We start from the raw sequence: 21,512 nt of genomic DNA, 5'->3' as shown, positions 1-21,512 counted from the left end.
GGCTGATTTTCTTGTGTTGCTTCGATGCTGTCGTTCATAAAATCATTTTGATCTATGAAGTTACAATCTCGAATGGTGGGATCCCGGGGAATCAGGTTTCATACTGTGGATTGTAACGGTTGTGAAAATTTTAGTTTTTCTTTGTTGATCGATGTAAAGCTCTTATTGTCAGAAGAGTTGGAGTATCGTAGTTTACGATCGGCTTGTACTTTTGACTCCCTGGATTGCTGCAGTGCAGCAGCTTTTGACTTTTGGTCGAATATGTTAGAGCTTGATGGTTTTGTGAGACGTGCTTTGGCGTTCTTCAGCCATTGAGGTCTCTTGTTATTCCCTGGGGAATTATGCTTTGATTCTTGTGGTCGTATTTGTTTGCGGGTTTGATTGGTGAGCGTTTTCTTTGTAATGCGCTGTCTTTTCTGTGCCTCTTGATTTCTCTTAGCCATTGCCACTAGTTCGGCATGTCCCAGGGGTTGTGTGTTGATGACGCTCTGGCTGGGTCCTGGTTGATTTTGCAGCGTTGGGGCTGGTTGAAGTGGGGTTGTTCGTGTTTGTTTGGCTTTCGCTACTTGTTGTTTGGCTAGCGCTGCTTTTTCTTCTAAACAGAACTTTCTTATTTTTTCTTGGTTAAGTTTATATTCGTCGACTGTTTTACTTGCTAACATATGTATAAGACGGGGTTTTGGTTCAGGTTTGGGTTCACGGGTTTTTGTTTCTGTAACTATGGCTAAGTCGCTTTTTCTTATGACCGTGTTTTTTCGGTTATCAGTGTCTAATGTTATTGTATGGAGCGAATAGTTTGTTATTCTTCCGTCTTGGATTATACTCTATTGGGGTTTTAAGGTTCCCCTGGGTTCCGGTACTTTGCGGGCTAATGTTTTTAGTGCTATGTTTTTCCTATTGTATATTACGGTGGAGGTTTTATCGCCAAATGTTATTTTGTAGCTTGTCAGGTATGATCTTACCAGGAACGCGCTTGAGGCTAAGCAGCGGCGCGTTCTCTGAATCATCTGAATCACTTGTGGTGGGGTTTGGTTGGGATAGGGCTTTGTACTGGATGTCGAGTTCTGGTTCGCTGTCGTGGTCACAGTCCAACAAAATTTCCCTGCGGAGCGCTGGGTGTCGTAGTGTCGCTTGATCTGAAGCATATTTATTTATTTGTTTGTTTGATAAATTTTGTTTGATGGTTTCGTAATAATGTTAGAAAAATCTGTGTTTGGAGGTCTGCCGAAAATAGCTACGAATGGTTTTATTTTGGTTGTTGCGTTGGGAATAAGTCTTATTGATTCTATTATTTTAGCTACTATTGTTGCTAAGTCGGAGGATGACCATAAGGGGTCGTGTTCCATAACTGAGATTCTCCTTTTTAACGTTTGGATCAATCTTTCTACCATTCCCGTGGCCCTATGGTCTCCCGCGGGGGCTAGTATTAGTTTTATAATTTTGTTTTTGCAGAATAGTTCGAATTCTTTTGCTTCAAAGGCTTGGCCTTGGTCACATCTTAAGGAGCGTGGTATGCCGTGAAATTGGCAGTATTCCTCTAAATAGTTTAATGCTGTTTGTGTGTCACAATCTTTAAATACTTCTGCATGAGGGTATCTTGTTAATCGGTCTACAGAAACTAGGATGTAATAATTTTGTTTGTGTTCTCTAAAAGGTATTGTTCCCGCAAAATCTAATTGTACCTCCTCGTTTGGTTCACTTAGTTTAGGAAGTATCCCTAGGGATTTTTTCGGAGTTATGGGTTTTAGGTTTTTACCTTTCTTGATGCAGTCCCCCAAAATTGTGCTTTCGCTGTAACTTCCCTATGAACCCTAGGAAACCATACAAGGTCTGCCAACCGTAGCATTTCCGACTGGCCCGGGTGTGTTTGGTGGAGAGAATTAATTACAAGTTGTTTGAGCGACGATGGTACCATTAATCGATTGTCGTATAAAACGCAATCGGAGGGTGTTATGGATAGATCTCTTTTCAGGGAGAAGAAGTATGAACTGATTTTCTTAAGTGTTTCCCAGTCCCTATCTCTAATGAGTTTTATGATATGGGGCGTTTTATGATATTTACGTTTTTTAATGAAACTGAATTAATTGAGTTAATTTTTGGGGATAATCCCTGGGGTTTTGTATTCACGGTCGATTGCTGTAAATTTTGGTGTGGAATGATATGTTTTGATTTATGAGAAATTAAATGAGAAAGAGAAGGCGGCTGAAAGTTGGAAGAATAAAGGCAAAAAGCGCTGTCGTAATTGTTCGCATGTGTACTATTATCTGCGTTTATTGTTTTGTCTGGTATTTGTCTGAATTTGTGCGCTTAGCCGAAAAGTGATTAATCGAATTTTGTGTGAGAATGAATTTAAAATCATTTATCAGGTTAACTATGAATTGTGTGTCATCTGACGATGGGTGGGGGGTGGGGGTGGGTTATTTTTGGGGTGTCGACTTAGGTAATCTGCAAACCCCACATTTTTCCCCGGGATATGTTCGAGAATAAAGTTGAATGGGAGTAATCTGTCAGCCCATCTTGTCAGTCTACTTTGGTATGTTTTATTCCCACGGTTTTCATTTAGTGCGCTTAACAGAGCTCTATGGTCTGTTTGTAATGTGAATTCTGTCCCAAACAAATAGTGCTTAAAATGTTCGAGGGACCATACTACGGCTAGAAGTTCTAGTTCGTTCCTACTGTATTTTGATTCGTGTTTGTTCAAAAATCTGCTTGCGAAGGCAATTGTATGCCATTCGTTGTTGCGTTTTTGTTCAATGCAAGCTCCAAGTCCTTTCGCGCTGGCATAGCATTTAACTCGTGTTTGTTTTGTGGTATCGAAATGTTTGTTTTCGATTATTTGATGTATTTTCGATTTGATATTATTGAATGCTGAACTATGCTCATCTTTCTAATCTAATTTATTGTTTTTAGATTCGGGATTTTTCTTTAACAGTGGTCGAAGTGGTTCCGAAAGTTTGGCGAGGTTCGGTATAAATTTGGTAAGATGGTGTACGCTCCCTAGGAACGATTGTAATTGCTTTAGTGTTTTAGGATTATCTAGTTTCGTGATGGCTTCTGTTTTTGTAATGAGTGGTGTTATTCCAAAGGGAGTTATTGTAAAGCCTAACCATTCAATGATGTTTTTTGCGAATTCGCATTTTTATAAGTTTATAGTTAATCCTTCGTTGTCTAGTCTCTCGAGGATTTTGTCTAGTTCTTTTTCGTGCTCGCGTAAGGATCCCTTGGTGATCACAAGGATGTCATCAAGGAATTCAAATTTTGAGGAGATTTCTTCTAGTGTTTTGTCAATTGTTTTTTGAAAGGTTGCTGGCATGTCAGTGAGGCCGTAGAACCCATTTAAAAATCTATATGTTCCGGTTGCTTTTCCGCCGAGGATACTAAAATTGCAGTGTTTTGCTATCGTGTTGTCTAATGGTATTTGGCTATACGCATATTTTAGGTCTATTTTTGAAAACCAAAATGTCCCTGGGGATTCTTTTCTTTGAGTAATATATAATGCAACTGCGTCCACCAGGTGATCGATGCTTTGCATTTGGTATTTGTTTTTGTGTATCGCTTTATTTGATATTTGGAATCAAGTGCTATTTTCACTGACTTGTCCTTTTTTACTGTTATTACCAGCGGACTGACGAAGAGATCGTCGGGGCATTTTTCGAGTTTTGCGATTTGTTTGTCTTGTATTAATTTATCTAGTTCGATTTCGACTTTTTCGAGTAAATGTAGTGGTACTCGGCGTCCTTTTTGTTGGATTGGGCTATGGTTTTGTTTGAATATTGATTTTGCTACATGGTTTTTTGATTTCCCTAGTCTTGTACAGATGTGTGGGTATTTATTGTATATCCATTTGATGATGTTTTTCTCCGTTTCGTTTGAAGAAATGGAATTAATTTGTTTACCTGGGGATTTGTTGGGTATCTGCTGTAGTGAGATTCCCAACTTCTGAAGTACGTCCCTGCCCATCAGATTGTTAGTTTTGTGTCCTACCACGAGGATTTTACAATTTAGTGCTGTCCAAGATCCCGAGTGGAATGTGATGTTCATTTCTCCTTCGATTTTAATGTTGTTGTTGTTGAAGCATTTGTATTTTGTTTGGCTGGTGTATTGTTGAAGTTTTACCTCGGGATTACATTTCATAATTTTGTTCGCTTGTTCCTTGGTAATATAACTCCTTGGGGATCCTGTGTCCGCTAGCCATTGTGTTTTCTATTTGTTTGTAGTGGTTTACACCCAAATCTCTTTCGGCAAAGCTGTATTTAGTTGTACATTCTGTACTTCTGTGAACGACTCGGGTGCTATATGATTGATGTCGGCCCAGTCCTCTGATAATTCTTTTATATATATAGTGCGGACTCTGGGTCGACTGATTCGATTTCTTCTTCTTCTTCTTCTTCTTCTTCTTCTTCGTCCTCTTGTTCGATCAGTTGTTCCTGTACTTGCCGTACTTTTAGTTGGTTACTCTGTCCCTAGGGACGTTGGAGTGGTCCTCTTTGATTTGGTCTCCGCGCTGGCAACGATGGAATTTTGGACCTGTACATTTTAGCGAAGTGTCCAGTTTTCTTACAAATATTGCATACGGCTTGTTTCGCCATGCATTGGTTCATATGACCTGCAGTGAAGTTGCCTCCCCATCTCCAGCATTGTTTGTTTGATTTGTTTGTTTGTTGGACGTTTTGTTGAGGTCGTGGTGCGGGACGTGCATTCTTGTTTTTAATAGCGTTTACTTGAGTATTCCAATTCGGTGCTGATGATCGGAGAATTTCTTTTTGGTTCTCCTGTCCTCTTTCCCTGGACAATGCGAAGTTTAAGACTTGTGCTGCGGTGCGCACCTTCGACAGTAATTCCATCTGGATGGCAGTGTTATTCATCTTAGCGATGCAGAAGTCTTTGATGAGGTCTTCTTCCACATTCCCCAGGGCTGCTTTTCGGCCTAGCTCTCGTGATCTACTGAAGAATGTCTCCAGACGTGGGCGGGTGAAGGTGAGTCCTAGCTCGTATACGAGTTCGTTTGTGGAACAGCGGTCAATCATGGTATGGGGATTTCTCTGGTGGAATATGCGAGTGGCCTCCGTCCCTAGGGACAGGTACGTCAAGCTTTTCACCTTCAGATCGGCTTCATCCTATGTATACCTATCGATCATCGGTCCCCTGCTCCTGATTTGTTTACACTCATTTTCCCAGTCGACTTTGCGACGCTCGTTTCGTATCTCTCGTTTTCTGTTCTCTTCTTCGATTGTGTTTTCAATCCTTTCTTCGAGTGTTGGCATTATAGGGTAGAAGAGATCGTTTGCTGTTGGCTTTAGCCTGAGGAGTAGTTCCACATGCATATTTCTTTGGCCATCACTGCCATTTTGAACGTGGAAAACCACGTTTGCCATTCGTTTGTTGGATTGGCCCCATTCTCCCAGAATAGGGGTACACCAATTGGTGATTTCATTGTTGACTGCGCCATGTTAAGGCTTATTCAAAACGCTTAGATTCAAGTCGTTAAATTATCTCTTTCACCGAGGGATTCGGTTAACATTCAATATCATAGCATAACAATTCAGTTCAGTTTCACAATGGAGTAAAGTTTTTACAGAAATAAGTTAGTCAGACAGTACCTGTAAGTACCTGCTAAAATAGTTCACAAATGGTTCGCTATAAAGTTTAAGTAAAAACGTTAGCAAATGGTATAACAGAACGAAGAGAGTTTAAATAAGTTCATGAAGAGTTTATGCTGAGGTCAAATCTATAGTCAGTCCCTAGGGAACGGTGCTTCCCGCACCGCAATTATTATTATTATTATTATTATTATTATTATTATTATTATTATTTTTATTATTATTATTATTATTATTATTATTATTATTATTATTATTATTATTATTATTACTATTATTATTATTCTTATTATTATTATTATTATTATTATTATTATCATTATTATTATTATTATTATTAATATTATTATAATAATAATAATTATTATTATTATTACTATTATTTTTATTATTATTATTATTATTATTATTATTATTATTATTGTTATTATTATTATTATAATTATTATTATTATTATTATTATTATTATTATTATTATCTTATTATTATTATTATTATTATTACTATTATTATTATTATTATTATTATTATTATTATTATTATTATTATTATTATTATTATTATTATTATTATTATTATTATTGTTATAATAATAATAATTATTATTATTATTATTTTTATTATTATTATTATTATTATTATTATTATTATTATTATTATTATTATTATTATTATTGTTATTATTATTATTATTATTATTATTATTATTATTATTATTATTCTTATTATTATTATTATTATTATTATTATTATTATTATTATTATTATTATTATTATTATTATTATTATTATTATTATTATTATTATTATTATTATTATTATTATTATTATTATTATTATTATTATTATTATTATTATTATTATTTATTATTATTATTATTATATTATTATTATTATTATTATTATTATTCTTATTATTATTATTATTATTATTATTATTATTCTTATTATTATTATTATTATTATTATTATTATTATTATTATTATTATTATTATTATTATTATTATTATTATTATTCTTATTATTATTATTATTATTATTATTATTATTATTATTATTATTATTATTATTATTATTATTATTATTATTATTATTACTATTATTATTAAGATTTTTGTGGTTGTTCAACATGACTACTGGTTCCTGATTATTACAAAGTGTAAATGTATTTAAGCAGTGTCTGCTAATTATGTTTTCAACCAAATTATGATAAAAAATTTAACTTCCATCGAACCTTACGGACAAGTTCTGGAAACATTTCAAACATACTTTTTGAATGATCTCGATTTTTTCATTGATGTTGGGATACTTCCCCGAAATGAAATAACTTTCATGCTGTAATGTGTATTTCTATAGACATGGGCACATGTGAGCTCCCATCTGACGCGGCTGGACTCCAAATGGACTGTTTCTGCTTTGCGACCATTCTGCTACAGAGGAAGATATTCCAGAGCAGCTACTTCCACTACGTGTACTTAGAGCTCAGGGAACAGACTCTGCAAGCATCACGGTCAGATAGCCGATACAGCAATAGTTCCCCCTTTATTTTTTTGCTCATTGATTCTTTCATTTTGCTATACCCACTGGTACAAAAATGAAGAACTGAAAGTCATTGATCCCAAAAGAAATATTCCCAATTGTTATGGTTATGAGATATTGTGACATTTATCACAATATGAAAGATTATATTACAATTAAACTAACAAACTCGCTGAATTTGAATAATTTTTCCTACAGTAAGATTTATTCCTACTGTTTTTTTTTAATTTCTGTGCACAAAAATGTTAACGGGTTGTTTATGACGCAGTTAGCGTACATCTTTTTACTTTTTCCAAAAATAAGCCACTTTTTGTGACAACATCAATAACAGTGGACTTACATTTGAAATACTAATAGATAAATTGAGATGAATTTATTGTTCCGACCCCTCTTGAGGGGGGAGGAACTATATACTCAAATGGTTTTTTTTGTTCAGTCAATTTTGGCCGATCGATATATTCATCGCAGAGAGTTGAGACTGGTATCATTAGAAAGCTTGTCCAGTGTAAAATATGGAATTAAAAAGATGTTTTTGATTTTCGTTTTCGACAGGGAGATATCGAGATTTAAATTTTCGAGAAAATAGAGTGAATTCCGTTGATTTTATTCACCTTTTTTTCGGAATTTTTGACTAAAACTTCGCCAATTTTGATAAAATTTAATAAAATTTTTCAAGAAAATGTTGACAAAAAATATTGTCGGCTCTTTTCATTGAATTTTTTGTGTCACAAATTCCGGCTAAATATTTCACAAAATTCAGACTTTTTCATCAAAAACAGCACGAAATAGGTTTCTTTAGTCCTCTCTGATTAATTTTGCAGGATGTGCACAACCAAAAACCACTAATACAATCTTTGTAGACTGAAAAAGGGGCTAATTCCACTTCGACTTCCGTTGGGAGTGCTCTGTGAATAAGACTTTGCCGTTTTTTGCTAACTTTATTCGTTGATTATCAAAAACGCAGCTTTTATTTTTGATTTTTTAACTAACAAAATATCTATATCAATGACATTCCACAAATTAAATATTCCTAATTGACAATCGGCATTAGCAGGACTAATTCTGTACCAATCTTGGACCATTACAATCCAAAAAAGATTCTCGGCAGTCGTCAGTTGGTTTTGGAAAGCTCACTAGCTCACAGTTGGTAAGCTCACTAGTGATAGGTCCTACTGGCTTCCTAATTAGCTCAAAATCAATTTATATAGTTAATTGCTTGAAAACTTATGGTCGTTTTGACTTTTGAAATATTTGATTTTTAAATAAAAAAGGGCTTGTTGAATTTTGCCTCCATTTCTCCCTTAAGTTGGTCAACTTGTAGCTTAGTGTCAGCAATCAAAGAGTGCTCCTTTTTTCTGCTGAATTCAAATTTAGTCTTCATTGCGTTTTTACGCCTTAAGTTATGGTGTTCTGGCTTTGATACTACTAGATTTCACAATTTTTTTTTAATTTTTAGGTATTTGCCCATTTTTCATGTTTTCTAGTTTTGTCAAATTATCACGTTGTTCTCAGTTCATATATCACATTTTTCGCGTTCAAAATAACGCACAATTGATAATATTTAAATCCTTAAAGATATAGATTGTGGTTCTTAACCGCTTCGACAGTACTTTCTCGAAGGATTTAATTGAATTTTTTAATTTTGTCTCTAACTGTCATTTTTACTTTGTCTTTTTAGTCGTATTTAGTTTCCTGTACGATGACTCGGTTTGGTTCGTTTTTTTAAGAGTAGATGAGCCGATTTTCTGATATTAGAAGATAGATAATGGCTTTCATGACTTTTAAAACAACCCTTTCACAAAATGAAAAAAAAACATTTCAATTTCGCAGTTTTGTTCCTTTTATTGTCTGTTTGTTACCTGGTCTCGTTAATTAAAGGGTAAAAATGACATTATTTTTGTCAAGGGAAGGTGTCAAAAGGGATTGCTGTCACAAAATCTATTGTTTTTAACGAATTCGTTATGACTTTACTGGCTTTGACACGGGTTTTTTCCAAAAAAAGTAAATTAATATTTGATTTTTGTCATATTTCACGTTCTTTTTGTAGACATAACACATATTCTGGATAATTGCAGTATCATTTGGAAGAATGGATGAACCTATTTAAATTTTTCATTTTGTAGTTAATGGCTTTTATGTCTTTGGAAATAAATTTTGTTCGAAAAAAAAACAAGTATTATTTAATTTTGCATTTTTTCTTTTTTGTCTAATTGTTGCTTATTTTCAATAATGAGCGGCCACATAATACATTATCGGTGTTCGACGAAGGTGCAATCGAACATATTTCGGGGGCCAAATTCTGGCTTTACGGCTTACAAAGTATTTTCTGGTAAGTTTTAATTGATTTTTAATTTGTTGTCTATTTGTTGTTCTTTTTGTAACTGCATAAAAAATTGAATACCAAGAGTTCTTAGTTCATTTCTATGGAAGCAGTGGTAATTGTAAACCTATGATATATTTTAGTAGATTCCTAATGGCTTTCATTACTTTGAAATTAATTGTTTTTTTTTTTAAAAATTCAGCGAATTTTTTAACTTTAAAGTTTCTGTTCTGTTTTGTCTAATTGTTACCAAGCTTTATTATAAACTGGTGAATAACCATTTTTTCAGGTCAATTACAAGTTATTTTGTTTATTTTCAGTTTTATCTGACGCTATTTTGACTTTGTTATTAAGTTTTGTTTTTTAAATCGGACATAATTTTTTTGATGTAATTAATGTTTGTTGTTGTTGTTTGATTTTGCCGTTCGCCTTCGTTCGCTTTCTTAATATCGGCATATCTCATCAATCTAATGCATCATTTTTACTCCACTGAGTTATTTGCTTTGGAGGTTATCTTTTTGTTCATACACCAGATTTTTTTGAAAAATACGAATTTTTTGTGTTTTTCCATCTGTTCCTCATTTGTTAGACAAAAACGGAAAAGATCCGTATTTTTAAACTTTTTATTGTAATCTAATGTTTTTGTTTTGAAAACGAAAATTGTTGTAAAATCAGTACGCAACCAAATGTCACGTGTTGTTTCGTTTAACAGAGGTGCCTATCTGATCAACTCCAACTTGAGGAAGGAGATTAAGAGGAGACACGAGGAGGAACAGCAGACAGTTGACAAGATCAGAAGGAGCATGACTAAGATCAGACACAGACAGAGGGCAACAGGGGGCAACAACCACCACCACACTCTACAATGGGTCCCAGAGACACATAACCAAGGTACTACGCCTCCCCCCCCCCCCCCCCCTATGCTCGACAATTTTGCATTGATTGAGTTTGAAAAGGGTACAAACGGAAAATATCCAACAATTGACTCGCAGTCATCTGTTGTCTTGTTAAACATTTGTTAGATGGTTCTGATACAGTCAGTCAGTATCTAGTTAGAAATGAGAAAGTAACAAATTATATAACGATCGAGTTAGATTTAGAAATGTTGTAAGCAGATAAAGTTACATGTCACTGTCCATATAGTATAGCAATAACGAAGCATTCCTAGAGCAGCCGCCGATAGCTCAGTTGGTAGAGCGGAGGACTGTAGAGTAAACTGTCATCCTTAGGTCCCTGGTTCGAGTCCGGGTCGGCGGAGAAGAAATCTTTTTCCTAAGACTTCCAAGTTACTTTTAAGGAGTTATCGATAGGTGTGGTATTTTGTTCAGTTTTCATTTTGCCAAAAAGCTGAGAATATTTAAGTATAAGAACAAAATCATGCATTTGTTACTGGTGTTTCTAAATCACAACTTCCCGGGTTGAAGTTTCTTTGATTTCATACAAGGATCATATATCATTTCATACTGTCCATACTTGATTTCTTAGTACGATCCTTGTATGAAACCAAATAAATCATATATGATCCTTGTATGATTACCAAGAAATCATATATGATCCTAGTACGAATACTAAGAATCATACATCTATTTTTCGAAATTCTTTTACCATTTATGTTTTTTGTTTTTTTTCGACAGAGCATCACCTATATGATCCGCCAAAAGTCCCTAACGTACAATATCAATTGCCAAGTTGGGCACTAAATAAGAGAACAGGTCCAAATACATAACAGAATTTTTGACATACTCTGAAGCCAGTTTATACTTATAAAAGCTCATTTATAAAAAAAATCTAGAAATAAATTTGCAGATAACCTCAAATTTGGTTTCTAAATATGTTTAAACCACAAATTTAATCTTTTAGCGCACCCACAGAATCAAAGGTAGATTGCAAATGCGATATAATAATTTAGTAAGACCTCTGACTACATTATACGGGAATTTGTGCCACCAGTCAATGTTTTATGTGTCATATATGACCTTGTATGATTCCCAAAAAATTTTTTCAACTTCAATAGAAAATCAAAATTAGACAGTTTTTTGTCAATGAAATTTTTTGTATGATCCCTGTATGATTTCTGGGAAATCATATATGGTCCTTGTATGACTACCAAGAATTCATACAAATCATATACGACCTAGTATGATTACTAAGAATCATATATGACCTAGTACGAAATCAAAGAAAGTTGTTGTTTTCTTGGATACTCTCATTTTGTTTTGCTAAAATCAGATTTTGAAATGGGCGAAAAGTTGGGTTTGAATAGTATTTTTCTGGAAGTTACATTTAAATTTCAGTTATGTTTGAGAAATGGGCAGCAACAAATTTTGGAGCTTTTTTAGACCTTCGAGTTATTAAATGTGTTCTCACTTCTCAGGTAACGTTTTTACCTTTCTTTTTTATATACTCAAATGCTTCTTAATCAATTTGTTTATGTTTACCGTTTCAATTACCGCATTTTTCATTAAAAAAATCTGCTGCGACTTTTTTGGGACCTATGGAGATTTTTCAAATAACTAGTTTTCATTCCATCTAAAATGTGTATAGAATACTGCCGGAAAACAGCAAAGAAACCGGAAAATAGCGAAGGGTACTAAGTAAAATTTGAAACGGGGCAAACAGATGATAGCTTGTGTTCACTATTTAGCTCAGACTTCGATTTGTACCAATAACAGCCTCTAAACACGTCTCATCGTTTTTAATTTTTGAGTCACGTGAGTTTGTTTTTAATACTTTTTAAGTCGCACTCCATTTTTTGTTAAAACCAAAACTTTAATTATTAAAATAGTTTTTAGGTTTAGATTTTGGCTATTGTACGACTTTTATGGTTCGTTCTCGTACTTGGTGTTTTAAAAATAGTGTTTTAAAAATAGTTTTTATTGTTGATGACCCCATTGTTGTATCGAAAGAATAAACTTTTAATAGAGCGTCATGAAATTTTACCCGATCCAACTATACATTTTAGCCATTTTAGCCAACCTGCCATTTGATCTAATGTCATTTTACGCAATGCCTTTTTTGTTCTACCCTATTTTTAAACTATTATTTAGAATAACAAAATGGCCCGTGGGACTTGATATGAAACTGTCAAAGCCGAACGTGGGCATAGAATATTCGGTAAAGTATGTTGAAACGTTCTGTTAATAGCTACTGCCAATTCTTAGTCAGATCACTGAACAAAAAAGATTAAAGGATATTGAGTAAATGGGAATTGGGTAAAATGGCATTGGTTAAAATGGAAATGGGTAAATCGTCATGTAATGTTTAAAAGTTTAGAATATGAACGAGTTCTTCAAAAAAAAAACATTTTAAAGTTGTTCTTTTTTTTGCGTACCTATATAGATTATATAGTTGCTCTCGTTAAACTAATTCTTTTGCATTGGTTTGATTTTAATCGTGATATTTGTTGTGTGCAGCCATCTTTACCGGGTACCTCCAATTCGAGGGGCGAACAGGGAACGAGAGTGACAGTGACAGTGATCTGGACGAGTTCCATGATGTCAACCCTCCAGACCACAAACTATCTCCTGGTGCCCTCGATGTAAGTCTTTTATCATCGTGTCTTATTTTTGGCCGGTATAAAAAAAATTTCGGACACTTGAAGTTAACACTTGGATTGGAAAAACTTTTGGGACAATTTCTTTATGCAATTAATGGGCAGTTTAGGGTTGGTTTTTAACCTGAGCCAACTTTCACCTTGTCTATTGCTTCCTAGTTGAGAGGTTATGGACTTTTGAAAAGACATCTCTATCAAAACTGACTTAAATAATCGTACATTGATTCCTCTAACCGTAGAAAGATCATTGGGTAGGCTGTGACTAGAGTACCTCGCCATATGCTTTAAAGAGCAAGCAAGTCGCCCCCCCCCCTCTCCTCTCCCCGAATCTTTTGAGAATTGTCTCAGAAAACTCATATCTGGATATGGTCAAAAATACGTCAATGATCATTTTTTTTTCAAATTTGCTTTTGTTTGGATACTTATTATGTCCAGATGATTAGTGGGATCTTTTCCGTTTGTGCCCCCCCCCCCCAGTACGTTATGCACCCCCATTTACAGAGCACGTGCCATTACATAGTAATTCATTGTGTGAAAATATGGCACGTGCGTCTGGGGGGTGCAAATAATATGCACCCACTAAGCTGGGGGGGGGGGGGGGGGGCACAAACGGAAACGGAAAAGATCCGATTAGTGTTTATTTATTGATTTGTTTATGTTGTTTAGTATGCATATGGGGCGCTGATAGCGGGTGCAGAGACTGCTCTGAAGCGACACTCTCTCCAGTCCTCAATTGACAGCCAGTACTTCGGTGAGTAGATACTCTTCTTTGTATCTCCCGGGTGATCTATGAATTGCAAAAATTGCGAGAATCTTGCAAATAATCTTAGTGCAAGTGAATGTATACGGGTACTATGTTTCTTGAGATATTCCTGCAAGTTTTTCGTTTCGCGTGCAAATATCTTGTAAGTTGGTTTTGAAATGTGTAACTTGTGCAAAAAGCAATAGTTTCTTCAAATAGTACTTTTTCAAGCATTAAAATTATTATTCTTAGATACATTTTTGTAAAAACTCTGAACTTTTATCATTCACATTTTCATTTTGTCAAGTTTTGTCAAGCTTTGAATTATATTATACGACTTAAATTTGGTCATCGCCTCTAGGGCCTTTTTACACCTTGAATAAAGTGAATAAGAGTACCCTGGTCAACAAGACCGTACAAAAATGACGTAAGAAATTGATGGTATGCTCAGTGTCAATCAATAAGGTTATGTACAACCAAGTTCAATCAGTTTTGAAGGTATCAATATAGATAAAGTTCAATTTCAAGATGAAAGGGAAAAGTTTGCGCAACTGCTTGTTTTGGAGTTCATGAAAACTACTAGTTGAACTTGTTGCTATAAGCCACTTCAATCACTGGGAAGTGTTTTTGCTGGCTCTTCTTGTCTTATTTCTTATACATGGCGTTCTTGGCTAGCCTCGTGGATAGAGAACGGGTTGTTGTTTTCCAGAAGTGTCAAGATATCTAATGTCATTAAACATATTTAACAAAGCAAGAAGCGTAAATCCTTAAGAAGGAGAGTATCACTGAACGAAAGGTTTCGCGCCGTTGATTGAACAACTGCGACCAATTAGACCAAATGAATTGACCTCTGTATTACAAGTCGGTCTAATCACATCAAGAATGTAATTAATAACGAAATTCTCCTTCGATGAGCTGCTAAATTGGATTGTCTGGACTTTGGACGTGATTGATGAGTTTTGCAGTGGAGGTTTGTTTGTTTTCGAATAATGAATAAGCTAGGAATAACACGAAAAGGTAGCAATGGAAAATAACAATAACCAAAATAAATATTAAAGAAAATCCATAAAGGAAGGCAACGCTTTTTGTAAAGAGTTGCAAAACGTGCTATTCGGACCTAAAACATAAAACCGTAACCAAACGTGCTGAGCACTAAGTTATGATGTTTTTTGAATATTTGAAGAGTTGAAGTGATGAAGAAATCAGTGGAGTAATTAAGCAGAACAATAGTTGTTTTTAGTAAAATACTATCTTAAGGGATTTTTGATTGATTCCTTCAGGCATCCTGCCCATGATGTGCATTTTTCTTTTCGAGTGTTGCTGTCCAAGTTTGCTTCACTATTGGTTTACTACAGCTATGTCCTGAATTTAGTAAGCGGGTGGCTGGCTTTGCGGTGTAACAGGAGCTAATGTTCGTTTGACTTTTGCTCCAAATTAACTAATTAAACGGCTAGAAAAAAGTGATTGGTTGAGAGCTGTTTAATAATACGGAACCAGGAAAAACTGAGAAGTGAAAGAAAATAAATTATTGGTGTAATTTGGATTTTTGGTATGCTCAGTTTGCAGGAATTTCAACCGTATTACTTAGATAAAAATTCTGAAATAATATGCAAATTCATACAAAAAATTTATTGAGCTCTTTGACAAAACTAGTTGAGCAGATACATTTCCTTTGTTTTTAAATTTAAAAATGTAATAAATTTGTTGATCAAAGATTGATATGTGGTTTAAAGCCTACATACCAACGATTTCTTACGCTTAAAACCAAGTAGTTAGATGATTTTTAAAGTTTAAAAACCAAACATATCGACATGTTTATAGGTTTAGAAAAACGAGCACGCCAACGATACCAAAGAAGAAATGGCAAGAGTTTTCGTGGCTTTTAACTAAATAAAACGGAACATACCAACAATTTTTTATGTTCAAAAACGACAATTTATGGACTAGGGTTCTTCACATATACCTAGAAGGTAACAAACCCCATGAAGGAAAGCGCGACCATACGTATTGGCGAGAAAATAAATCTAAACTTTCAATTGAAAGACATCCGAAATCTTTAATTTTGAAGAAGCTTTCAGATCTACTCTGGCTCAATCCCACTCCACCCCCTTCTCCTGTCCGTATGTTTCTACAAGTTACAAAATTGTCCTATTTCATATGTAGCGCTACTTTGAGTTGAAATCCTTGGCAGGTGCGGTAGTGCTAGGATGGTGTACGCGATGCCAAAAAGTAATCTGGGGGATACTAAATCCGAGTTTTGAGTATGTCGCATGTTCGACTTCGTTTTAAATTTTGGGAAACTAATAATTCTTGTTCGAGGCTCTGCAATGCACTCTCTGAATGCTCTGGCCACAATTGCCACGGGAGGAGTGGGTGTGGGCGGAGGTGGTGGGGGAGGGGGAGTGCCCCGACGACACAAAGGGAGTAGGACTAGCATGGGCGCATTCAATGGGGGAGGGGTGGTTGCAGGGGCTATGGGGGGAGGAAGCAGGCCCAGTTCTTTTCACAGCACCTCCAGAGATCCAACAGTCGAGGACTTCCAAGAAGAACTGGAAAAAGGTTTGGGATTTAAATTCACGTTTTATATATCGGTTTTTCAGTCTGGTTTTTTCAGCCTGGTTTAACGTGTTCTGAAAACGTGTTGCGTCACAATTTGTTCTTTTCTTTTTCAAAGATGGAAACAGAAACAAAACTTTGATCAAAAATGAATAATTTATTGCCTTACTACACTCTAAAAAAAGTTGAAGAAAATTGCAAGAAAATTTTTTGTTATTTCGGTACTGATTGCAATAAAAAGTTATTTTCAGGTAACCACACCTGAACTTGTTCAAGTAACAATTTACCTGAAATAAAGTTCAGGTGTGTTTCTGGTGCTTTTACACCTGAAATTGACCTGACCTTCCGATTACCTGAAAACGGTTCAGCTAAATTTACCTGAACTTTTTTTAGAGTGTACAGCGTAAAATCAAAGACTTGTGTGTTTTTGTTCCAACTTAGCTCCAAAAAAACCATCATTATAACAAAAATTGTTATCATTACCAAGTACATATAGCAGTCAAAATTAGTAAAGTATGAATTTGTTCAGACGACACAATTCGGTACCGCCCTGAACCCAACATCCACTTGTTCCGCCAGCAAAGTGGAACGAGTGGTGGAATCGGATCCCACCAGCACTACCATTCCACCCGACGACTCCCTCGACCTTCAAGTCTCAACATCAACAGACACTCAGGTCTCAACATGGAAGACAGTATTTTAGAGGACGCACGAGAAAGTCCCACCTCTGATTACAACACGTGTTATGATGAGGGAGATAATAATGATCACGGACTGGGTCGAGATGCTTTGGGTGGGTGTATTTCACCCTCGACCACCTTCCCCACTACGATTCCGGAAACGGACGAGTTGGCCGCGGCTGAAGAGGGTTAGTTCGCAGTCACTGTTTTTTCATCAAGAGAAAAAATTTACTAGAAAATGTATTCATTTATCATCTAAATTTTCATTTACCGAATCAACTGGATAGCTTCTTGCCAGCCTTGTGTCAGATCTAGGAGTTTTCCTACTTTCCAGGGTTAATGAATCACACGGAAATGACGTAAAAATTGTGTTGATTTGAGGTGGGCAGTTTTTCTTCACTGCATTTATGGCGATTGTTACAAAAAATGCTCGTCAACCAGCATTGAATCGTCCCTTGCTTCATCGAATGATAAATCCTTTTTGTGCTAATTCTGGTATTTTGTTCTTTACTTTTGGTTTTACCTAAAAAAATTGGACGGCAGCTTGCCACTCCGCGACAGGTGTGACAACAGTTTTCTGTCCTCCCGAGTCTGAAAATCACTGGCCAAAAAAAAGAAAATTAAAATGATCGCAGTGAAATATTATCTTAGTCTCAATTTTTACTTGAATATTTATTCGAACAAATAACTAAAAACTTACTCTTGCTCAAAAATTTTTTGACTACCAGAGTTTTGCTAGATAACCATTCGGTCTCGCATGGGGTTTTGCTAGATGCAATGTACTGGATAGGAACGTGTAGTCTTACAAAAAATGTAAAAGTGTTTTTGTAAAAAATATTTTCTTTCAAAATGGCTCAATTTGTACAATTTTTTAAAAACCATGTTTTTAATCGGAGTGAAATTTCAGATTCGTCGAGATTTTGATAAACGGTATAATTTTATTTTCAATTTATGCGTGAACACTTTTGGTCTGTTGTTAAAAATTGTAGGTACAAGTACCGTTTTTTGCTCTTTGCATTTTGCCCTTGCAACATGAAAACGTGCCATCGATAGCTTAGCGGAGGTTCCGTGAGTTATTTTATTTCACCTTCAAAAGCAGTTACACCAAAGAAAATAGCTCAAAAAAGATGAATTGACTTGTGTATAATGATGAAATGGTTAGCCAAGCAAATTTAAATGAGCGGTTAAGTTACAATGAGATACACCTGTTTACACCTGTTTAAAATTAAACTTTCGGTTGTGGATTTGAAAATCTGACAGTTCTCAATTGCTTGTTGGATTGTTTTCTGTTCCAAAACTACCATTGTGTTTTTTAGAATGTCCTGACTTACAAATTAAAAACTGATTATTTTGTACACCAACTTTGTTCTGAACTCAAGATTTTTTAAAAAATAATTTTACAATTCTGAAGGTTGATTACTCAAAAAAAATTTCTTTGCAATTATTTTTTGGTCGCTCTACTAAATTGAAAAAAAAATCTTTCCATATGCAACTTGTACCGAGTTTAGCAACTCTTTTATGAAGTCGCACGACTTCAAATTATTTTTTAAAATTGTAACTTGAATTGGATTTTTTGAGAAATATAGTATCCTGAGAAAAATCCGACCAAAGACTTTTATGATCCCAATTTATAATTAAATTTACATTTATTTTTCATTAATTGGTACCAAATCATTAAACAAGATATTAGTTCTATACCACCATTGACTTTTTTATTAGTGTAACGTGCAGTTTTTTAAGTTTAAGAAAAATTGCTCAATAAGACAGTCATTTATCATCACAATATATAAAGAGTAGTCTCCAAGAGCAAAAGCAAAAACGATGAATGATGATGATGTGTGATGTACACGGACATTCGTGAAATGCAAAAGAAGGTAAGTTACATCTGATGGTTAAAATAAATGATAGAGATGTTTTGGCCTTTGACAAGCCTTCAAAATTAAATTCTGGCGGTTATTTCGCTGTTTTATTTCTAATTCCAAAATCTTTCGTTTTATAGAGAACATTTAAAAATGGGTTTCTTTCGATTTCCAGTCTTTTATTTGCACGGTCACCTATTATTTTTATCTCACAATGATTCTCCATCTTTTTGGTGCGGCGATATCTACAGATCTTTTTTACTATAGACTTTGTTATATTGATTTAATGAAAATTTTAAAGGTTTTTTGCAATGTATTTTTAGATTGTTTGATTTTTATTACTTTTCTGAAGAAAGTATTGTAAACATTGGGGTACAATTAGAAATTATTACGTAGGTGGGATTTGAAAAAAAATGGCTTTTATTTTGCAAACACATAGTCCGTACTCTGGGATCTATTTTTTTCAATTTTTTTGCAACCTGCATTCATTTTCTCTCGATATATTGAGAAAAGAATGTTTTGTGAACTTTTTCATTTCAAATTTGATTGGTTTATTGATGAAGAAATTTTGAGTGGTCGGTCTATATATTTCATATATTGCATAGAATATCTTTTGTGTACTGTCTGGGATCAATCTGCTTCTTTTTATTTTGTATTCAACCAAAAATTGTTTCATTTTTAAGACTTTCACAGACTTCCTAGAGTTTTGGTTTTTATTTAAAATATAGTACTGAAGTTAGTAAACTGCTCAAAACTAAAAATAAACATTTCCCCTCGTTGTCTAAAGTGAGTCTCGGTGTGATTCAAGGGGTGGAAAAAACTGCAGCAGAATTAATTTTTTCAAAAAAAAATACAAAAAAATTTTTAAAAAACAAGTTAATCATTACTTTTGTTTTTCAGGTAGGTGTCCTGAGCACGCGATTTTCATAACGTGTGATTGACTTTTGCTTATGTTTTATTTCATCCCTGAAATCATTTCAAGTTTAATTCCTATTGGTGGATTTCTGACTCCAACCGTTACATCGCATTGTCATTTTCACTTTATGTGTACTTTTCTCATTGATTTCTAATACCCTTCAAATCACAGACATTCTGTCATTTTTAAGCTATTGTTGAAGCCTGGGTGTTTTACAGGTATTTCCCATTCTACCCCCACTCCTCCCCCTCCCCCACAAATACAGACCAAATACAGACACATGGTGGTGTAGGCATATATCATATAACCCCATACCGAAATTATACCATAAGGGAGCTACAATTTCGTTTGAATGGGGGATATAAAATGGGGTATAATGAAAAAGACCGGTTTCTTTTTCAACCACTCGTATATCGTGAAAGAGATCTTTTTCGTTTTTGCGTTTTTGCCCCCCCCCCCCCAGCTTAGTGGGTGCAGATTATTTATTATTTGCCCCCCCCAGCTTTGTGGGTGCAGATTATTTGCACCCACCCCCCACCCCCCCCCCCCCCCCCGACGCACGTGCCAAAGTTTTATTTAATGAATTACAATGTGGCACGTGCTCTGCAACTGAGGGTTGCATAAAGTACTCGCGGGGGGGGGGGGGGGGGGGGGGGGGACAAACGGAAAAGATCTTGTGAAAGTATCGGTTGTTCTGTAATTGTGCATTAAAAATGTACAAATGTCGGTTTAGTTCAGAAATTTTGTACGTGTTACTATGGCGGCGAAATAAGTTATTGCATGACACATCATTTCAATGTGAGTTTAAGTGGGTAAATTTGAACTTAAGTGTAGCTGTTGGTGTTTTGTCAGATGATATCAACGAGGAACCGCTTGTCCTTTTGGTTCCAGACAACAACAACACTTACCAACAAACTAACAGCATACCCCCCACTAATAAAAATCAACAACAACAACAACAACAATTCAGGCGAACAGGTGAGAAAATACAGGAAGGACAACCAAGGCCCTTGTCACGTGATCAACGACAGATCGAGAGGGTAACACGGGAAATTTGCAGTCATAATTGGGTTTAAACAAGTCCGAAAAGCTGATACCATTAATTTGCCTATTTTAATAACAATAATTTGCCTCATTTCTAACCAGATTCTTTTCATCAGCTTTATGCCACCCATGCAAATTCTGTTTTAATGTCATATTTGGGTCATGTTTACAGATTAATGGATTAATATGTCACGTGTGCCTTTTCGAATTAGTCATTAAGATGCGATGTTTCGATTCTTTCTGATTCTTTTATTGCTCTCGCGGATCTATTCTGTTTCGCCCCCATCCCCCCCCCCCCCCCAGCTAAGTGAGCATAAGTTTTTATGACCTCCAGGCGCACGTGCTATTTTCTTACATAGTTGCGAGCTATATAACAACATATCATTTGTAACGGGGGTCATAAAAAAACACTTTATTAACCATAATATGTCATAATAACACTCTGGGGGAGGGGGGACAGAACAGATTTGCTCTCGCAACATCAATTAGAATTAAGGCAAAATGGATCATTGAACATCTTAGTCCGCACTATAGTCGAACCCTTGAGGAAACTGGATGCGTTCATATTACATGACTACCCAGGTTGCCCGAACTTGGAAAACTTGGTAAGGCCGTAGTACGGCACCGTATAAGTCTTGAATGAAAACCGTACTAAGATCTCGTAAAGTTGACTACGGTCCGTAATACGGCCGTAATAAGTT

General features: G+C 35.1%; 1 protein-coding gene and 1 non-coding gene across 2 annotated transcripts in view; both read left to right on the top strand.

Annotated features, from left to right (window-relative positions):
• LOC142344959 (piezo-type mechanosensitive ion channel component 2-like) overlaps positions 1-21,085 on the top strand; it is a 212,454-nt gene extending 191,369 nt beyond the window's left edge. Inside the window, exons 32-38 of the mRNA XM_075397043.1 lie at positions 6,959-7,112; positions 10,174-10,352; positions 12,875-12,999; positions 13,681-13,765; positions 16,076-16,315; positions 16,842-17,180; positions 20,620-21,085. Of these exons, the coding sequence (XP_075253158.1) occupies positions 6,959-7,112; positions 10,174-10,352; positions 12,875-12,999; positions 13,681-13,765; positions 16,076-16,315; positions 16,842-17,180; positions 20,620-20,843 (1,346 nt within the window). The 3' untranslated portion in view covers positions 20,844-21,085. The remainder of the gene's footprint in view (positions 1-6,958; positions 7,113-10,173; positions 10,353-12,874; positions 13,000-13,680; positions 13,766-16,075; positions 16,316-16,841; positions 17,181-20,619) is intronic.
• Positions 10,635-10,718, top strand: Trnay-gua (transfer RNA tyrosine (anticodon GUA)). The gene is given in 2 exon segments: positions 10,635-10,671; positions 10,683-10,718. It is a non-coding gene; the product is annotated as a tRNA-Tyr (tRNA).
• Positions 21,086-21,512: the final 427 nt, after the last annotated feature.

This window comes from Convolutriloba macropyga, chromosome 8 (genome assembly GCF_964194025.1).
Source record: "Convolutriloba macropyga chromosome 8, txConMacr16.3, whole genome shotgun sequence".
NCBI lineage: Eukaryota > Metazoa > Xenacoelomorpha > Acoela > Convolutidae > Convolutriloba > Convolutriloba macropyga.
The sequence above is the reverse complement of the archived record's forward strand: the minus strand, read 5'-3'. Positions and strand labels throughout refer to the sequence as shown.